Source organism: Xenopus tropicalis, chromosome 3 (genome assembly GCF_000004195.4).
Source record: "Xenopus tropicalis strain Nigerian chromosome 3, UCB_Xtro_10.0, whole genome shotgun sequence".
NCBI classification, from domain to species: Eukaryota; Metazoa; Chordata; class Amphibia; order Anura; family Pipidae; genus Xenopus; species Xenopus tropicalis.
Genome location: NC_030679.2, coordinates 52738760 through 52759667, shown reverse-complemented (window position 1 = coordinate 52759667; position 20908 = coordinate 52738760). Strand labels below are relative to the sequence as shown.

The 20908-nt window shown below is 37.1% G+C and overlaps 1 protein-coding gene across 5 annotated transcripts in view; it reads left to right on the top strand.

The window, feature by feature from the left end:
* ppfia2 (protein tyrosine phosphatase, receptor type, f polypeptide (PTPRF), interacting protein (liprin), alpha 2) overlaps window positions 1-20908 on the top strand; it is a 209640-nt gene that overhangs the window by 123042 nt on the left and 65690 nt on the right. For all 5 annotated transcript variants that reach the window (XM_031898888.1, XM_031898887.1, XM_031898889.1 and 2 more), the window contains 2 exons: window positions 6326-6427; window positions 7736-7900. In XM_031898888.1, coding sequence (XP_031754748.1) covers window positions 6326-6427; window positions 7736-7900 — 267 coding nt within the window. The remainder of the gene's footprint in view (window positions 1-6325; window positions 6428-7735; window positions 7901-20908) is intronic.

Sequence of the window (20908 nt, the reverse complement as noted above, 5' to 3'; positions counted from 1 at the left end):
TTTTTGAGTTTTTCAGGGTTTTAAAGCTCATAAACTCCAAAAATTTTTATTAGAACAAATTTTCCTTATAAATAAATAAGCAACCATTCAATATGCGAGTTTATTTGATTTAGAAAAACAAACTTGAATTTGCAAACTCGAAAATTCATAAATAAGCCCATTTGTTTTGATGTTGGTATATATAGTTTATGTATGTGAGTGTGTAATTAGGTTGGTATGGGTCTATGTGTGTGCACGGGGGTTCGCTTGGAAGGGTTGAACTTGATAAACGTTGGTCTTAACTATGTACTGCTTGTAACTCCATCAGTCTAACTTGTATCCCACAAACCCTGGTCACAGATGTGACAGCTAACACAAAGAGGCTAACAAACTGAGGATAGGGTGGGGGACTTTCTTTTCTCTGATAAAATGGCTGCACTCACTAACAGTCTATAACCTATAATCCCTTCTCGGTCTACCCCCCCCCCCCCCACACACACACACACACTACCCAGCTAAAGTGATGAGTGAAATTTTCACCAGGCAAGGATTCGCAGTAAAATTTTGTATTTTGGCAAAATGAATTGGGCGAGTGTGGAAAAAGTTGTGGTCGCATAAAAAAAAAGTTGCAGTCATGTAAAATACATTGCGGACGTGTAAAAAAATTCTCAGTCGCGTCAAAAAAGTTGTCTCAAAAAAAGTCACGAGGTAGCCACATTTTGCAAATTTTCCGCTGTTTCGATGATTTTTCTACAGTTTTGAGAATTTTTCAGCAAAGTGAAATGGGACAGATTTGCTCATCAGAACCAAGCTAGCAGTCAAAATCTACCCCTCCCTGGGCAGCATTATCTTTCTTTGTCATTTGCCCCTCCCAATGCACAGGGCATCTTAGGGCTTTATTTAAAAAAAGGAAAAAACAAGGTATTTCTGTAAACAACTGTGAGCGTCTAGTAACATCAATGAATTGTTATACTGTACAAAATCCAAACATACTGGTGTTTTGGGGTCTGGACTTAAGGTACTAAAATATTCATTTCCTTCAGATGTTCCCTATTGCTTTTTCAAGAGTAATCTGAAGCTGGTGCACATGGGAGAATAAAGCTGCGCTTTTGTCACAACACGAAAGGGATAACATTGTGTGAGTCATTTTAACTGAGTGTAATGTAGTTTCAGTTATAATTAGCCTCCTTAGCAAAACAAATTTAGAACATTAACCTTAGGATAGACATTAAGGAGAAATAATGTGTTCCAGGTACACTGAATGAATTAAAAGAAGAACATATGCTGATATGACATACATTTAAATACTAACATGGAAATAAAACCCCTTTACCTACTATTTTATCATTAAATGGGTTGGTGTTTTTGATATGAAGTTAAGGATAATTCAGCAGAGAGAGACAATATATCTTAGCCTCTATAAGTGCCTAACATTTGGCACCCCCTGTAATTGAACCTTTCTTTCTCCTTTAATGTTAAAATCTAAAGGGCTGAAGAAGGCCCTTTCTGGATCAGTTCCGCACGGACTGGCTGTTTGGTATGAAAATATGTTTATTTAATTTTTTAGGCAAATCTGCTTTTCGATGGAGACAAAATTCTGTGTTTAAGTCAAGAAGGAATATTTATACTGACTACAGATGCCACCTGGTTGTTAAAAATTATGCTTGATGCCAACGTTATTAATAGGGAAGAAAGACAAAAATATACAAAAGCTGATATTTTTGTCCAGAAAAGGTGGCAGCCCTACTACAGATTGAGTGGTCCTATCTTGTACTTTGATAAAAGGGTACACTGCATTTTATACCCATAGAGTTGCTGTGATATTATGCCACAGCAGTGAGTTATTGGTATTGGCTTTTGATTTGACAAGTGCTGACCTTTGGATTGTGATACTTGACTGAAATTGTTTTGTTGTTTTCAACTCGACAATTAGCACTGTTTCATACTGTAACCTCCATCCCAGATGAATAATGTAAGCACAGTTTTGTTTGATATGTTTTATTAGCAATGCAGAGGGTTATACCTTTGAGCTTCTAAACTAAGAACATGCACACAACATTCCTGTTACAGTAATTATAATTGGCAGAATGCCCTTGATTCATGATCTTTAAACAAATTTAACAGCAAAAGACATTGCTATTATTTTTGACTACATAATACAACAAAGGAAAGAAAATATTTGTTATCAAGTACAATAAAAATAAATGACACCTTCTAGACCTTTACACCACTGTATCAAACTGTAAATTAGGACCACACTAACTGGACCATAATGTTTAAAACTTAGGGAACTGCCTGAATAAAGGGTAAGTAACATTTCTGCTTAACAGGCTCTAGTGTTAATTCATCAAAAAGTAGTAGCTACTTAGATAGAAGCTAAACAGCTTTATGCCTAAGGGGGTCATGTAATAAAAGGCACTAAGTTTACCCAGGAGCAGTAACCCGTAGGCATAAAGCTATTAAGAAGGCAAAACTTATGTGATCTCTTTGACATAATAAAGCCATCTAGGGGGCTTAAGTATCTTTCTATGCAATGTGTTTGCATGCAATTTCTTAATTAGAGATTGAAGAAGGGCATATATGGTACAAAACATTAATCATATTAAGCATAGTTAGTAATTAATACTAATCTTTTCAATACCAGCAATAATCCCCAGATCTTACTTAAAGTGGACCTGTCACCCAGACATAAAAAGCTGTATAATAAAAGTCCTTTTCAAATTAAACATGAAACCCAAATTCATTTTTATATTAACACATCCAAACCCATTATAAAGGCAATTAAAAATCCCAGCTGTCAACCATATATTGCTTGCCCCACCTCTATGTCTTAGGCATAGAGGCGGGGCAGATAATAACCTTAGCTTTCCATTCAGCACTACCTAGATGTCACTGCACATCTCACTTTTCCCCTTCCTCCTCATCATCTAATTGTGTAGCCAGTGCATGGGCATCTGGTCCCCCATTCTGGCATGTACACAAGATTTTGGCATGATACAAAGCTTGCCTTAATAACAGTGTCCACAAAATGGTGCCTGCCTGCTTGCTGTAATTGTGTAATTCCAAGACGGAAGTAAACAAGATTTATATTATTTATATAGAGTAAGTAAAGTTTATTTTGCTCAACTAACAATATAGAAAAGAATTTGGAGTTATTTCTTAGGGTGACGGGTCCCCTTTAAAGGAGACATTTTATATAAAGTTCATATTCAGTTATAACATTGATCCTCCCTCAAAATGTGAAATGATGCAGAAAGAAAGATGTTTTGAAAGCATTTTACCTCCTAAAACTGTCATTATATGAGAGCTGCATAGAGAACCTCTCTAATCAGAAGACAGAGCCAAATGAAGCATGGGAGTGTCCTTCAGTCTCTCACAGGAAGTGGTCACAGCACTGACTGACAGGCTTCACTCAGCAGTAGCAAGGAAAACCCCTCCTCCTCCTTCTCTGTCTCTCTGCTTGTGCTGCGGCCAGGGGAGGGGTGGGAGGGAGACAGGAGCAAGTAGAGCAGGAACAGACTGCCTGTGACATTGCTAAGCCCTGCCCACTCTATGCATATTCACTGCACTTTAAGTAGCTCTGCAGGGCTATTGGCCCCAGCCACATACTAAAGAGTCTAAACCGGAAGCTTGCAAAGGGTCTGGGTAGAGCACAATTTTCAAGCAGTTATGGACATATTTGAACCCAAAGTTATTAAAATAAAAGCACTTCCTTCTATTTTACATTATTTTACATGGTTTAGTGCATTGTAAAAATTTATGGTATATATCCCCTTTAATTATGAAAGTGTATGCCATCAGTAAACATTTCTAGTCTGCAAATGACTTGATTTCTAAAATGTCCTAATTAACAACAATAAAAGTCTGGTATCCATAATTCAGAAAACTCCAAATTATTTTTAATAGAGTCTTTTTTAAGCAACTAACTAAAAAATGATTTCCATTTCCTCTATAAAAAAAACGTACTAAGCTGCATGAATCCATTTTGGAGGCAAAACAATCTTATTGGGTTTATTTAATGTTTAAATGATTTTAAGTAAACTATCAACCCATTATTAAGAAAACCCCAGGTCCTAAACATTCTAGATAACAGATCCTATACCTTTATTTATTTAATATTTATGTATTCTTCTACACATCTGAGTTTAAAATGACTTACAGACAACATGTGTTGTCTTGGATATAAAAATATCAAGGAGAATCAAAGTTTAACAAAGAAATAACCTAATTTTTTGCTTGATGATTTACAATGATCCCTAAACTTTGCTTCTCTACAACAGCCCAGAGCACACTGAGCAAGGCAGCGTCACTGACACTAAAAAAGATAACCTAACAAGATGGAGAGATCCTATGGACAGATTTGAAGGCATGGATCATTACACTTACAGGGCTATCAAACCTCAAGTTCAGTAAAATACAACATTTTGAGCCATATCCATATTTAAGTTCAAGTTTTTCTTTAAAAGCACAATTTCAGATATGCACAGTATATATTTAGCATGCATATAGTTGTTCTCCAAGTTGCCCATTTCCAGAAATAAAAAGCTCTTGGATCTTGAAAATGATTATTACAGTAATATACTGCTTTAAGCCATTTAGAAAGCAGCATGTGATGCCTTATCTGTAGTGGATTAAGGAAAATGAAACGTTTTTTAAGTTAGCCATACTGCAGTGCAGCATTTCAGATATATTTTAAATAATGGCGTTATTGTACAACATTATTAAAGAGAATGCAAACCGTACAATATACATTTGGTAGGATGAAGAGAACAACATAAAAAACTTTTCTCTGGTCAGGTGAGAAAATATATTTCTCAGATTTTAATAAATTTGCCCCTGAGTTTGAGTTGTTTCACAATGAATGATTTCTCAGTATGATTCTATGTTATAGGTTATATTCATTCTATAATTAATCACAGATTAATCACAGATAATAATAAAAACTTGTAGACCGTTTAGCTCCTAATAAACCCTATAGGTTGTTGATTATTGGGAATGGTAAAACCAAAATGTGACCCAAACACAAGTCATTTTGCATTGTAACAACTTTCCAAGATGACTTTTCTGCAGTATAAATACCACTGCATTCATTTTTGTGGAGTGCTTGTTTGGGAGTACCTAAATCTTTATTTGCTATTATTGTTTTAGTGTGTTGTACCATTAAACATGTTCCTAGACTGTTACTCTCTAATAATCACATTAAATAAATGTATTACCTCAAACGTGTTGGCATATGCAATACATGCAAATTCATACATAACTGATATCTATAAGGTGGTAGTGCTGTCTCAGAAACATGTAACTCCCATGGGTGAAGAAGAATCTTGGTGATACGTGAGGCCATTTAAGTAGGCAATCTAAAGGTAAGTCGTTAAAGGGGACCTGTCACTCTAAGAAATAATTCCAATTTCTTTTCTATTGTGTTTGTTAAGCAAAATTAACTTCACATACTATATAAATTATATAAATCTTGTTTCCTTCAGTCTTGGGAATATACAATCACAGCCAGCAGGCAGCTGCCATTTTGTGGGCACTGTTAGTAAGACAAGCTTTGTATCACCCCAAAATCTTGTGTATGTGCCAGAATGGGGGACCTAATGTCCAGGCCCATGCACTGGCTACGCAATTAGATGGTGAGAAGGTAGGGGGAATGTGAGTGCTGAATGGAAAGTTTAAGTAATTGTCTGCCCCGCCTCTATGCCTAAGGCATAGAGGCGGGGCAGGCAGTAAATGATTGACAGCTGGGATTTTTAAATGCATTTATAATGGGTTTAAATGTGTTAATATAAAAATGAATTTTGGCTTCATGTTTAATTTGAAAAGGACTTTTTTTATACAGCTTTTCATGTCTGGGTGACAGGTCCTCTTTAAGGGTTATGTTTGTTTCTGCCCTGCCCAACTAGCAGAACCTGGGAACCTTTTAATAATTCCATACAGGATGTCTAATAGTCATAGTGGAAAAAAATACCCAAAGACTCTTTGCCAATCATTTGCAAACCATGACTATTCATATTTATTTCATCAAAAAGACCATGTTATTTAAACGTGTTTTATACATCTGTACTATATCATCACATTTACAAGAATGCTCTTTTATTGCTGCAAAGAATCCTAATCATTTTCTTAAATCATAGGAAACTTAGGCACAAAGAACAAAAAAACTATGATTGATGAAAGCTCTGTATGATCTTTTCAGAAATGCTATTTAAAAAGATCCAAAATTGTATCTTCAGACTTGTTTTCACTTATATAACAATACGAGAAAGCCTTCACAAAAATAATCTATCATACTGATTGCCTTAAACACAAATTTATTATTAAGAATACTTTTTATGTTTTTTTTTAGGAGTTTGCTGCATTGACCAAGGAACTGAATGCATGCAGGGAGCAGCTTTTAGAAAAAGAAGAAGAGATTTCTGAACTGAAAGCAGAAAGGAATAACACCAGGGTAAGGATATTATACTCATGCTCCCTAAAAATAATTCCAAACAGAAATATCCAAAAATAATGTACTCTGCTACATATAAAATATCCAGAGTTTCCAATTAACAGACCATAATTTTGGAAATCTTTGAAACACAAACCAAAGTTTAATAGTCTCCTGATGCTTTTATAGAAAATCATGCAGTTTATGCATATTTAGCACTTGAACTTTTCAGGGGAAAAAAGCCATGTTAGTTAAGGTATTTTTCCCCCAAGCCAAACTTTTTCTTATATAAGCAGGCTTGCTTGGGGAAAAAAAAACAACAAGGTTTTTCCCTAAAGCATGCGTGAACTCACACAGGGTTTCCTGTATGATTGCTGAATAAATGAACATGTACTAATGTTATAGACTATAGTATCTGTTCTGTTTATTGTAGAAAAATAATAGTAAAATAATCATTGTTAGTGAAAATGATTGTGTACTGTATGCTTCATTTGGATAAACCATTTACATAAAAATATACTTTTTTAGTAGAATGTGCTATTGAGTACTCCTAAATAGAAAACTGCCATTTTAAAAATTTAGACCTGCCTCCTGGGATCATAGGATTCACAGTGCCCACAACTAAACCAAGGCACACACACCCCACTGTACATGCTAGACCACCTCAGAAAATAAATGGGCAAATTTCTGTCTTTCAAAGTGCTGTTTTCCTGTTACAGTTAGAGCTGCATTATTTCTGGTCATTTGATCTCTGAGGTAACACACAGAGCACCACAAAATAAAAGGGCAATATATAGTTACATAGTTACATAGGGTTGAAAAATGACCAGAGTCCATCAAGTTTAACCCTTCCAAGTAAACCCAGCACCCACAAACTTATACTGACCAATCTATACACATACATACATAAACTATATATACAACCACTAATACTAACTGTAGCTATTAGTATCACAATAACCTTGGATACTATGCTACTAATACTATGACACTAATATTTACTGATATATATTTCAGTTTGGCAAGATTCTTTGATTGATATTCCACTTAGTTTAACACACCAACAATATAGTGACAAAACGTGTTACATTGCTGAAAGGATTGCACACCCTGGGCCAGATTGTTCAAACTGATATACATATTTTCCTATTACTATTAGGTTTCAGAGTTAGTAGAGATAGACATGCTGATTATGGAAGTAAAGGTGATTATTAACTTTTTGATCAGTGTGCAACCCGTTCCAGACAATTGGTGTAAATTCTGTGTGCCAATGCTCAAAGTGACCTTTGCATAAAGGAAAAATAATGAACTTTATATTATATTCAACAGCTTTTGTTGGAACATTTGGAGTGCCTTGTTTCCAGACACGAAAGGTCACTGAGAATGACAGTGGTAAAGCGGCAAGCACAGTCCCCCTCAGGAGTGTCTAGTGAAGTTGAAGTTCTAAAAGCATTAAAATCATTGTTTGAACATCATAAAGCACTTGACGAGAAGGTATGTAACTGCACTACCAGCGTATGCATTTCATGAACTCGACACCCTTTTTTCAGAGTGTATAAATATATTGGACCATCAGTATATGTAACTATTGTGCAGCATGAAGCGTTTTATTCATTTATCTATCTATCTAAAACTGTCTGCTGTGTAATTCAGCCCTTGAAAAAGTCAAACAAGGCGACCACATTATGCGAACTGGAAAGTTTAGCACATGTTCGCTAAAAGTCAATATTTGATCATTATAGTCATACGGACATGGTTTCATATCCTGTGTTTGACATTCTTTTTTCAAAGAATGTAGAGTTGAAATCACTGGAGTGTACCAAAAGTTAGGCACCTCCCCAGTAATTGTATTTACTTACCTGATACCCCAGCCTGGTTCTCCTGTTAGCAAAAAACCAAAAGCAAGGAAATTTGCAAAAAAGGTTTGTTATGTTCACATAGACCCCACATTAATACTTTTTGGTTTTCCTTGAACCAGCAGGGCTATGTAAACAAAATAAACCTTTTTTGCACATTTCTGTCGGTGCTTCCAAATCGAACAGTTGCCTGATTCATTGGGGAAGCACACGGAAGTTGATTTTAGAGTGGTGAGTTTTTTTGATAATATATATATATATACTGTATATATATATATATATAATATATGTAAGTTCATGTGTGCTATTGGCTAGCAGATATGGTGACCACGTCCTACCTCACTTTGGTATAGTGCTGGGAAAGGAGTGGCACCTTCCTCTCTGCTTTAACCTGAGGAACAGGGTGGATGTGTGCTGTGAGCCTGGGGAACGGGCCTAGTTAAAGTCGGGGAACAGGGCCCTGTGAATGAGGCATTAGATAGTGACAAGTGTAGCTCCCTAAATAGTACCACTCTAGGAATGTAAGGCAGTTAGGGTTGAGCTACAGAGAGCAGTTCTGAGCTCCTTCATAGGACTGGCAGTTTTGGAGGTATCTCTCCCAGGCCATATTGCCTGTAGTGTAGGGATCACAGTGAATAGAGAATTTCCTGAGGGGATCCACTACGGGGTGTGGCAGAGGGGAAGTGAGATTCCTGCCAAGTCTGTCCGCAGGGGAGTGTCAGTCTGTATTACACTCTGTATGTGGCGTTGCCTGTACCACTGGCCTCTGAGAAGCTGTATTGTGAGTAACCCTGTGGGTGTTCAATAAACACTTATTATTTTGTTATTTGCAAGAACCTCTGGCGCCCTCTGTTTTTATTTTTCTGCATATCAGCATGAGAGGTGTAGTTACACAACACCCTCACCTTCCTCTTCCACTTAGCGAAGGCCCATTCTGGGTAAGAGAGTCCAGTGTAACCCATGTTCTACTGGTACTAGTCCTGGAAGGCAGCTATTGAGCTGAAATAGAGCTTATATATATATATATATATATATATATATATATATATATATATATATATATATAAATATAATGATAAATACTGAAGAAAAAGCATTCACAATGGAGCTCATTTCTAAACACTGAGCAAATTTGCACCTGGGCAGTAACCCATAACAACCAATCAGCGATTAGCTGTTTTAAACCATCTGCAAAGAAGAACTAAACATCTGATTGGTTGCCACTGGTTATTGCCAGAGAGCAAACTTGCCCAGTGTTTATAAATGAGCCCCAATATATCTTAAATCTAACGTTAAGACTAATATTCTTAGAACAGATTGCGCTCAGGAAAGCTGAAACAGATAAGCAAATTACTTCATATCTATTATTGTACAGCGCTGTGGAATATATTGGCGCTTTGTAAATAAATGTTAATAATAATAATCTACAGTTTTCACATACAGGTATGGGACCCCTTATTCTAAAACCCATTATCCTAAAAGCGAGTAAATTAAAGGCTTGTATTTAGTAGAGATCCAAAAGAGAATTGTGTCTTCGTAAATGTGTCTTAAAGGAGTTGTTCACCTTTGAGTTAACTCTTAGTATGATGTAGAGAGTAATATTCTAAGACAGTTTGCAATTGGTCTTCATTTTTATTATTTGTAATTTTTTTTATTATTTCAGTGTTTGTTTAGCAGCATTCCAGATTGAAGTTTCAGCAGCTACATGGTTGCTAGGGTCCAAATTACCTTAGCAACCAGGGAGTAGTTTGATTGAGAGACAGGAATATGAACAGGAGAGGACCTGAATAGAAAAATAAGTTATAAAAAGTAACAATAAAACTCACAGAGCAATAGTTTTCTGGCTGCTGGGGTCAGTGACCCCCATTTGAAAGCTACAAGAATGGCTAATAATTTAAAAAACTATAAAAAAAATAAATAATGAAGACCAATTTAAAAGTTGCTTACAATTGGCAATTCTATAACATACTAAAAGTTAACTTAAAGGTGAACCACCCCTTTAACAGCTTGTATGTCAGCAGCCATCAAATTCACACAGGCTAATTTTTTGTTCCAATCTTTGTTTAGTTCAGTTAAAGGGCATGTAAACCCCTCAAACAAAAATGTAATCAGTGAACAGCCTCTTTGAAATCTTTCAATACCTGCCACACTGGTTGTCCAGAGGTTAATAGTAAGGCTGCAGCATCCCCTTAATCACTTAGATTTCCTTCTCCTCCTGTAACCCACTCGGCCCCCTCCCTCAGGAATTTGCTTTGATTTCTGGCTTGTGGGCATGCTCAGTTGTTCTAAGCTCAGATTAGTAATCACTCCCCCCAGTCTAGCAGCCAGTGAAGAGATGGCATTGCTGGTTCCCATAGAAACTCAGCTCTAGCTGTCTGCTTTAATTTCTTTCTTCTAAGTTTCTCTCCTGAGCTCAGCTCAAACAAAGCAGAACTTTTATCAGAGACAGTTGTGCCTGTGTGAGCCTGTATTCTTGACAAAATGTATGCTGAATAAGGGTCTGTGTGTGTGTATGCTGTTTGCAGATTTAAATGTATCTGATTATGTATCAGAGGGAAATTGGCCATCAGGTGAAAGCTGCTATTTGCTTTAGGAAAATGTGATGGTGCTGGCAAGCAGAGGGGATATATACAGATATACAAATTATGCCATTTAGGTGGGGGAGATGTGCCCAACTGATATACATTGTAGACAAATGTAGGCTTTACATGTCCTTTAAAACTGTAATTAAAACTAAAATAAAGAAGTTGGGTGTATAAAAAGAGCATGTTTTAGAAAAGTCTAAGGCTGATACCACATGGGGCTTCCTTGCCTGCACCCAGAACTATTGCCTCAGCCTGGGTGCAGGCACACGCAGCGGATGTCAGCTCTGAAGTACAAACTCTCACGTTTCTTTGTTGATATCCGCTGTGTATGCCTGTGACTGAAACAATGCTTCCAGGTGTAAGCAAAGAAGAAGGCTGATGCTGCCATAGGGGCCAATTATTTTCCCGCAGGCCTAAGCAAAGTAAATAATAGGGGATAGTTTGTTTATAATTCAGCACCTGAACTGCATAGTGATTGAGACTTAAGGCTAATCGTCCCTTTATATTTTAGTTTTTAGAATGTAGTTAAATACCCCATATATTTTCTGTAAAAGTTATACAAATTATCATATTTTGTAATTATAATGATCTTTTCATGCTTTGTACAACATATCATTCCAAAGCCAAAGGTATTACTATAAAGTGGGTCTTTCATTAGAGACTGAGTACTGATACTGGGCAATCAGCCCGGCATGTGTCGGCATTACAATTAATCTCACCAGTATTCAGTTGGGTTGATGCCAGGGCTCTCAGCAGGTCAGACGTTGTATAACAGAGGCATCTCTGTTGGTAATAATAGGTGTAGCTTATATAGCCAGTTTTATAACCACAAGGGGTTCCAAATAAGAATGCCTAGGAACCATGTACCTACAGTATGTGCGGATTGTACAACAGCTACTTTTATACCAAACCCTTTAAAAAATAAGATGACCATGATGCGAGCTACATGTTCTTAAATCTGCATTATCGCTATTTCACTATTTTTTTTCTAGCACAGATGTTCTAATGTCAGGTCAGTTCACAGAATCAGTGCTTTGGTTCAGCTGGATAGATATTGAACCAGACAAAGTAGCCATATAAATCTCAGTGCACATGTACTAGATGTTTATATGTTCTGGCTTAGTAACATCAGTGATGTTGTCAAGATGACGTCCCCCTAGCAAGGCTTATAGTGGGGGCGTACAATTGGGTGACTTCCTGATGTTCCTAAGACTGCAGCAAATAGGCAAACCATCAGAGCAATTAATGATCATTCCTAAAAATATATTATTTGATGTGAACTTCCAAGATTTGCCCGAATAACCAATTTATGTTAAGCAGTGCACTCACCTAGTTATAATCAATAAACCATTTTTACATTCACAAAACATATTTCTTAAATATTTTATAATTTAAGTACATTTTATTGGGTCTGAAGATATACATACAGCCAGGAACAAATAGATTTTTAACCTGCGCCAAGGAATTTTCAGCAAGCTCTGCAAAGAGTGATGGTAAATAGCATATAATGCAAAGTATTGTATTATCAATGTCAATGCAATTGTGTGCTGAGCATGTGATTTGCCAGACTCACTTAGATGTTACATCAGTATTTTCTCCTGCCAATTAATGGGTAAACAAAATCTAATAATAAAAAGAAATAACGGACATATCCTAATCACACACACTGTCTATGCCTCTGGTACTTAATGTACACTGTAAACATGAAATATACACTGTATGTGAGGTCTGGGGGTCCAAGAACACAATTATTATGTGATTTAATTAGGTTACATGGTCACACACAAAAAAAAGGTCAGATGACCACTTTATTATTCCTTTTGTATAAAGACGCAAAGGCAATTCACTTCTCAGAGCTCATTAGTAATCAGTTTAGATACATGGCTACCTGGGAATCAGTGTAGTCTGCAACATGCTCAATGTTGCCAATTATATGTACACATTTAATGGGTAAAAAAAATCTAATAATAATAAGAAATAACTGAAATATCCTAATCACATACACTGCCTGTGCCCTCGGGTACTTAATGCACTCTGTAAACATGAAATATACACTGTATGTGAAATACACTGTGTATTGCAATGTGTACAGTACATTTTGTTTTATACACAATATAGAATATATTCACTGTAAAGGCCTTTCATGTTTGTTTCTGTGACTTTAATTTAGGTCTTTGGTACAGCAATCAAAATTTTCTTCATCTATAAAGAAACTGCATCAGTATTTAAAGTGAAAAAATAAAACATATTTAAGCCACTTACATTATTTTATTGAGGAAAGACATGTAATCACATGCTGAGCCAAGTTACTTACCCCATTCATTACCATCTTTAAGGGTTCAGGGTGGCTTATTGATGTGCCTTTGTCTGGGGGTCTGTAATCATGGTATTTAATTAGGTAACCCCATTGGCATGTTTTTTATATTTACAGAAATGAAAATTGACCCTGGGTTTTTTGGGGGCGGTGAATTTTTACCTCAAACATAAAAAAACATAACAACAGATACCTTCTAGCAAAGCGTAGCACTGTCAGGATAAGCTGCAAAAATCTCTGTGAAGTAGACCTAATCCTTAACTCAAGTGCTATGGTGTGCTCCATTAGGGTCCAACCAGCCCTTACTGGTTATTTATGTGCCTACTGTGTACGGAACAGCATGTTTTTGTTGTGGCAATTACTCCTAACTCCAACTCCTGTTGTTCTCTACTCCCTGCTATTCAGTGAATAAATACTATACTAACCATACTCTCAGCCCAGTCATTTGTTAGCTTAGCCTGACTGTATAGCAGCAACCTGAAGGGTCATTTTATACATCATTTTTTTAAGAACAAGCTGGGCTTTCTAATGTTTTCTATATTTCTGTGTAATTCCAGTGATTAAAGTTGGGGACATTTCCGCTAAAACTAAAAGTTTGCCTGGGAGGCTTTAGTTTTCCTTTAAATAAAAATGTATACAATATATTCACTCAAAATTTTATTATTGCCTCATTCATTAAGCTAAAACTAGCATAACAACGCAAATGTGAGGTAAAAAACATTTTTATAAGTAGCATATCAATTGAACATTTTGTTTAATCAGTGTTTTACTTGTTTATAAAATGTCAGTGAGGCCTTTTGCACCTAATATTCTAGGGTTAGACAGAGACTTGTCCCCTAACAATGAGTCTGCTAATCCCCGTTAACATGTTAATGATCCCCCAATGGGGCTCCTATCAGAGGTGTGAAATGGAGACTGGGTGAAACAAAGCAAAACAGAAGAGCTTCGAATTGATCTGACAGAGAGTTACACTGAGCTTTACTCCATTTTGAAAATGGTGGGGGAAAATTGTGTTAAAATGTTGTGTAAATGTCATTTAAAAGACAAATTCACAAAAGTCTTTCTTTCACCAAAAACAGAAAAGTGGCGGTTGATATGGAATTTATGCAGATTTCTGTTTGTGATTGTGAAGAAAGTGTTTTCCACCACTTTTACTCGAAAAAAGGGCTCTCTCCACTTTTGTGAATTCCCCCCACTCAGTGCAAGTGCATACATTTTCAGAAACAGGTGCCTTTGGTCACAAAAGGTGCAGAGCCTGTGAAAAATGTGGCAAGAGATGGTTAACACCATATGGAGTAAGACGCATTGACAAATATAGCTCTTACCTTTAATGCACCTTTAGGTTCTTGCTGGGAGCTGCGCTGCTCAAATATCATGGCAGTTAGCCTTATAGCCCTTTACTCTGGATATTAAGGGGCTGATTTACTAATCCACGAATTCAAATCCGAATGGGAAAAATTTGGATTGGAAACGAACATTTTGCGACTTTTTCATATTTTTTGCGATTTTTTCGTCGCCGTTACGACTTTATCGTAAATTGTCGCAACTTTTTCGTAACCATTACGACTTGCGCGAAAAGTTGCAACTTTTTTGTAGCCGTTAGGATTTGCTCGTATATTGTCGCAACTTTTTCGTATTGAGCGCTCGTAAACGGCGGGCAAAACTTTCAGACTTTGCATGATTTTGGAAGCCTCCCATAGGACTCAATGGCACTCTGCAGCTCCAACCTGGCCCAAGGAAAGTCTCCCATAGGGCTCAATGGCACTCTGCAGCTCCAACCTGGCCCAAGGAAAGTCTCCCATAGGGCTCAATGGCACTCTGCAGCTCCAACCTGGCCCAAGAAAAGTCACGATACTGAAGCTTGAATGAATCCGAAACTTTCGTACTCGGCGCGAAGGCTACGAAAAAAACGCATTCGGACGCCTTCGCCTGTTCGTGGATTAGTAAATCAGCCCCTTAGTTTATGCCACCACACCAGATAGTTGCCATAAAGCTAAATTAGTCCCCCACTTAAACAAACGTGTCCATTTCAGCCTCTTGCCCTTACTATACATATACTTGCCATCTTTTGCATTTTCTCCAATTCATAATATTACACACTGGAGTTAAACTATGTAGACCGTTTCAGCTTTGCCGTAAATATATATTCTGCAAAACAAAGTCTTGGGTTAATTTTGTCTGTTAGAACAGGCTGAATTAAATGGAGAAGAAAGCAGAAGATTTAATAATAAGCCATATAATAATATCCAAAGGAAGTGTTTTGCAGGTGTAAAATGCCAATTATTCAGGCTGCCTTAGAGTCATATTGTGACTTATAATTTGTTTAAGTAGAGCACAGCATGAGGCATGCATAACTGCAGAGCTACACACTGGAAATCAGGCTTTGCAAGCAGGAACATTAGGAGGCAGAGAAAAGTTATATTTAGCACAATTACGAAATCAGTGCATATGTTTAGGAGTTACTAACAAACAACCTTAAAATCTGTTTCATCACCATAACAACCTAAAAAGGGCTAGATGACTTTCTCTAAAAGAAAAAAAAACCAAATGCATGGGTGAAAAAATGGGGACAAAATATGAAACAGTCACGAATAGCTAAAGGGCTGCTTTGTAATAAAAATGTATTTTTAGCATTGATTTGGCCTAAACCTATCATCCAAATATAATTTTCAGACAAGCAATGTTTTTCCTCTAGATGTTTCTTGTTATATGTTCAGCACATACATATTTGTTTAAAGATGCCCCAGCACAGTATTCTATACATTTAAAGGCGGATTTATTAAAGTGAAATAAGCGCTCACCACAGTATAATTCATCCCACTGCTCTCTATTGTCATGGGATTTTTATAGGCATGTTTTTCAAAGGATAAAAGTTAGAGTTCACTATTTAATAAATATTCTTCTAAAAATCCCATAGAAATGAAAAGGGAGAAGTGGAGTTTTACACTTTTATAAATCTGAACCTTAGGGCCTGACTTATAATTGCTCAAAACTTTGGGCTCAAGCAATCATTAAGGAAACCCTGCTAACTCATGCTGGGTATTGGGTGGGAAAAGCTAGGCAATTTTTGCAATGTTCCTTGAATAGACTTTTGTAATGAAAAAATCAGCTTTTAGGTGTTAGCATTAGCAAACTCCCGTGGGGTTTCCCTTATGACAGCTTGAGACAAAATATCCTGAAACCGTCATCAACAGGCTTATAATAGCGATGAGTGAAATACTTCACCAGGATTCACCGGGAAAAAAGGCCCATAGACTCCAGTGGTCACAAAAAAGTTGACTTCAATTTGTTTTGAGAATTTTCATGGTTTCATTAATTTTTCAGCAAGGCTGAAACGATCAGTTAGTAACTGTGCCAAACTTCAGCACCCTGCTTTAGCAATTATCGCTATGCTATATATTAATATTTGGAGCTGTAATAAACAGTATACTATATTTTTATAGTTTAAGAAAATCTACATAATGCCATTTACATGTCTGGTGTCTCTCTCACATATGGCAACACACACATTGTATGATCTGTTAATAAATTTTAAGGGCACATGTCCTTAACATATCATACAATGTGTGTGTTTGTTGCCATATTGTGTGTGTCAGATGCAATTGTGTGGAAGTAATTTCCAATGTTAGGCATGTGAGTGATTTCTGCACCTGATTCTTAAGGTGTATGTGTGGAACCCTGGAGTTTCTACCTGGTGAGAATGTAGCTCCATGCCCTGTCAATAGATGCACTAGAGCACAATTTGCAAGGGAAGGCAGGAAGTACTAAGCGGCGCAAGCACAAATATAGGGTAAGGAGCACATTTTGGCTCAAGTACCTTTAATAAATGTGGTTTACGTGAAACTTTGAGGAAATTGCTTGGACTGCAACTACACTAGAGGACATACATGAGCCCTTCAGTATCATTTGCAGGCTTTTAGAATGTGCTAATCAGGTCCAGAAAACTATTCATGCTATATATGTGGTAATTACCATTAATTGGCAGCAGTCAGGAAACCTATAATAGCTAAAACTCTTATTTGTGCTTCGTTTTCAGTTGATATTTTTAGTTTAATGAAGTTTGTTACTTTTATAATTTATATATGTTGTATTAATATGTATCTATATATTATCCTTGTTATAGTGAGCAAGCAGTGAGTTTACATGATCATCCAGATAAGTAATAATTAAATGTATTTCAGAAGCTCTCATACAGTATGTATAGGTGTTCTAAGTCTTGTAATCTAAGCAAAGGGCATGTTAACTACATATAAATAATGGTCTATTCTGTTGCATTTAGATGTTAAGATATAACACAAATGTCTATTTCCACTGATATATTTATAATAAAAAACACACACATGATGTATATAAAAAGGATACAAGAATAGCAAAGCAGCCAGCTAAAAAAGATCTAACTAGTAGTGATGAGTGAATTTGTCCCATATTATCCGATTTTTTTCCTCACAGAATTATTTTAATGAGATCACTGTCAGAGTATGCACAACTGAATGCAGGTCTGGAATGGATCAGTTTCAGCTGTGCGTGCTCACTGTGGCAAAGATCACAGTAAATACGACCCCAAAAAAATAGCAAGATGGTTCCCGTCTACTCTAATGCGCTATACATTCTTGTTGTTTTTAGAGGTGTATGAAAAACCTCTTCTTCAAACTATAAGTCCAATTTTTGTCTTACGTTTTGTGATGCATTCTCTACACCAGGAATCCCCAACATTTTATACCCATGAGCCATATTTAAATGGAAAAAGTGTTTGGGAGCAACACAAGCATGTAAAATGTTTCTAGGGGTAATAGCTATAATTGGCTACTTAATAGCCCCTATGTGGACTGGCAGCTTACAGGTGGCTCTGTTTGGCATTATACTTGGTTTTAATGCAACCAAAACTTGCCTTCAAACCAGAAATTCAAAAATGAGCACCTGCTTTGAGGCCACTGGGAGCAACATCCAAACGGCTGGGGAGCAACATGTTGCTCAAAAGCCACTGGTTGGGGACACACTGCTTTACACAAAGTAGAAAAGGATTTCTGGAAAGTGGCCAGGCTTACCATGAATGTATTATACTGTCCTTACTGCAGTCTGACAATGGACACACAGAACAATTTAGGATTGCAAATCCTAATTTAAAATTTATGGCATCTGTTTAGCATTGGCATAACTAGAGGTCCATGTGCAAAATGTGTGACATGGCCAACATTCAAGCTAATTATCATTGTTAATATCAAATAATTGTTTCCATCTGCAAAAGGTAGTAAGGTTAAAGATAGTTTTCTGGCAAAAACTATGGGACTGATTTATTATATACAGTATTAACCTGGGGAATCCTTAAGTATTCTCAGCAGTTCAATCTATGCAGGACATGCAGGTGTTAACAAACCACATTTATCAAAGTTGATAGATGTGCCAGTCGAACACATTTATTTTCTGCAGAGCAGTGTAGTAGCACCTTCCAGGATGAACTTTGTCAGTACTTACTGGGTAAGCCTCCTATCCCCTTCTCATAAGAAGGACCCTTACAAATCTGTAAAAGACCAACCCCACCCAACCACCAACATCTTTGTAAAAAGCTTCTAGACAGCTACCTGGAAAGGGTTGGGAATGTACGGATATGGACTTAATTAGGAAAAGAAAATCATCACGGTATGATACAAGCTTCTCTTTTCCCTGGACACATTCCATGTCAGTACTCACTGGGACTTAGCAAGCTGCTCATTACATAATGTGAGGATAATAGGCTCTAAACAGAAACCTGTAAAAAGGAATGCCATAACATTACAGAAAAAACACAATCAGGCAATTCCCATAGATAAAAACAACAAATGATTCCAGTTAAAGAATTCATAAATGGGAACTCAACATTAAGTTTCTATTGGACTATATGGATTGGCAGGTTAAGAGATGCTCTGTTTGGCAGTACACATAGCTTTTATGCAACTAAATATTGACTTCAAGCCAGGAGTTTTAAAAGAAGCACTGGCTTTGAGGTCACTGGGACCAAGGGGTTGGGGAGCAACATGTGAGCCACTGGTTGGGGATCACTGCTCTATACTATTATACAGAGTGAATGGTGAGAGTAAAAGGCCAAATTCATGTAAAAAATAGGACTGTATTGGCAACCCAGGAAAGTGAGCATGGTACCATGGTACCAGCTTCTCCCAGAAGATGACAGATATCAGAGAACAATACTCAATGAGAATAGACATTAAAAAATAAAGTGTAGAAGACTTATGCCCTGCTCACTAGGAGGAATACACCACATGTGTATTTGCAACACAGATTGCAAGGCTTCTGTTAGAAGCACATTGTATGAGTGAAAAACACAATAAAGGACCTTCTGTAGATAAGACACCTGTCAAAAATATTGTACAAAGCACTGGGCAGATAACGAGAGAGAGAAGCCCTTGAAACTTTTCAAGGGTCAGAACCATTTGCAAATCAACCCCTTAAGGTACATACCAATATTAAATTCTCATCCAGTCCAGTGCAACTACCTAAGGAAACAGACCCCTCACTGGATGGCAATCTATAAAAGGGAGAAGTAAAAATGGTTAGTCCTGATGGGGTTCCAGGCCTGAAGAAGATAACCAAGTGATATTCAAAATACAAATCATATGAGCGAAAAATAGGGTTGCCGCCTTTTGTCTCCTTTAATACTGGCCAGGATAGGGGCTGTCTGTGAAGGTATGGATCCATGATGTCGGGTGGGGTTGTGATACAGATGGGGGCAGGGCCATGGCATCATAGGCCGCATCAAGTGAACATATTGAGTAGTGTGAGGTAAAAGGGGGAGCTAGGGGGAATGTAAAAGACACTAAAGCCACAAGTAATCTAACAATTATGGAAACTCACAGGAGCATAGCCATAAAGGAAGCCGATTCCTTACTGGTGCGGCCCAAGAGAGCACTGACTGATAAGAGGAAGCAAGAAATAAAATCTGAGGCCTAGAATCAGCCAACAACAAAGTATGCCCAAAAAAAACAGGCTCTGCATCCTGAATAACCTATAATCAGAAATTGTGTGCACAAATGTCTGCTTTTTAAATACACAGAGCAAAAACACAACCTCTATCCCATCATGGTGCTCTCTATTAGAATTAAGTCTAAAGCACCTGGACTTTATAAGTTTTCTTGAAAATGTTTCACCACTCATCGGAGTGGCTTCTTGAGTTCATCTGAGTCGTAGGGAATTTCCTGGCATTTAAACCCTTAAGGTTAGTTTAGTCACACATGTCCAATCACAATGGTTCCATTGATTTTATTCAGCTTGTAGTAAGTTCAGAATCTGGCCTTTTTGTACTTTGCATGCTGCAACCTACTTTATAGATTAGACTTCTAATCTCAGTATGAACATAAAGACTCACATAAAGACTTTACTTACCACAAGTTCAGTTGCAGTCGTGCAAAGTTTGCTACAGCTGTTGCACAAAAATAGATCATCTTGAACCCAAATTTGCATGGAGCAAATGTTTATGTATGTCTTCGTCAGGGCCCTGAGATACTGCTGTAAGAAGTCCACATACCAACAATGAACTAAAGAAATGAGGCTGCTGTATCTGGGTAATCTTATAGTCAGGGCTCTTAACGCTATTGTGTGTAATAAATACCTGCAGTTTGGTTGTTACAACAGGAAGGCCTCAGCAATTCCTGCAGTGTGGACCAAAGGCAATAGTTGATAAATCAGAACCTTCCTTCTCCCTCGGACTGTGAAGACCTCAAAGAAGGGCCTGCAGGGCATGCTCATTGCCTCTGTT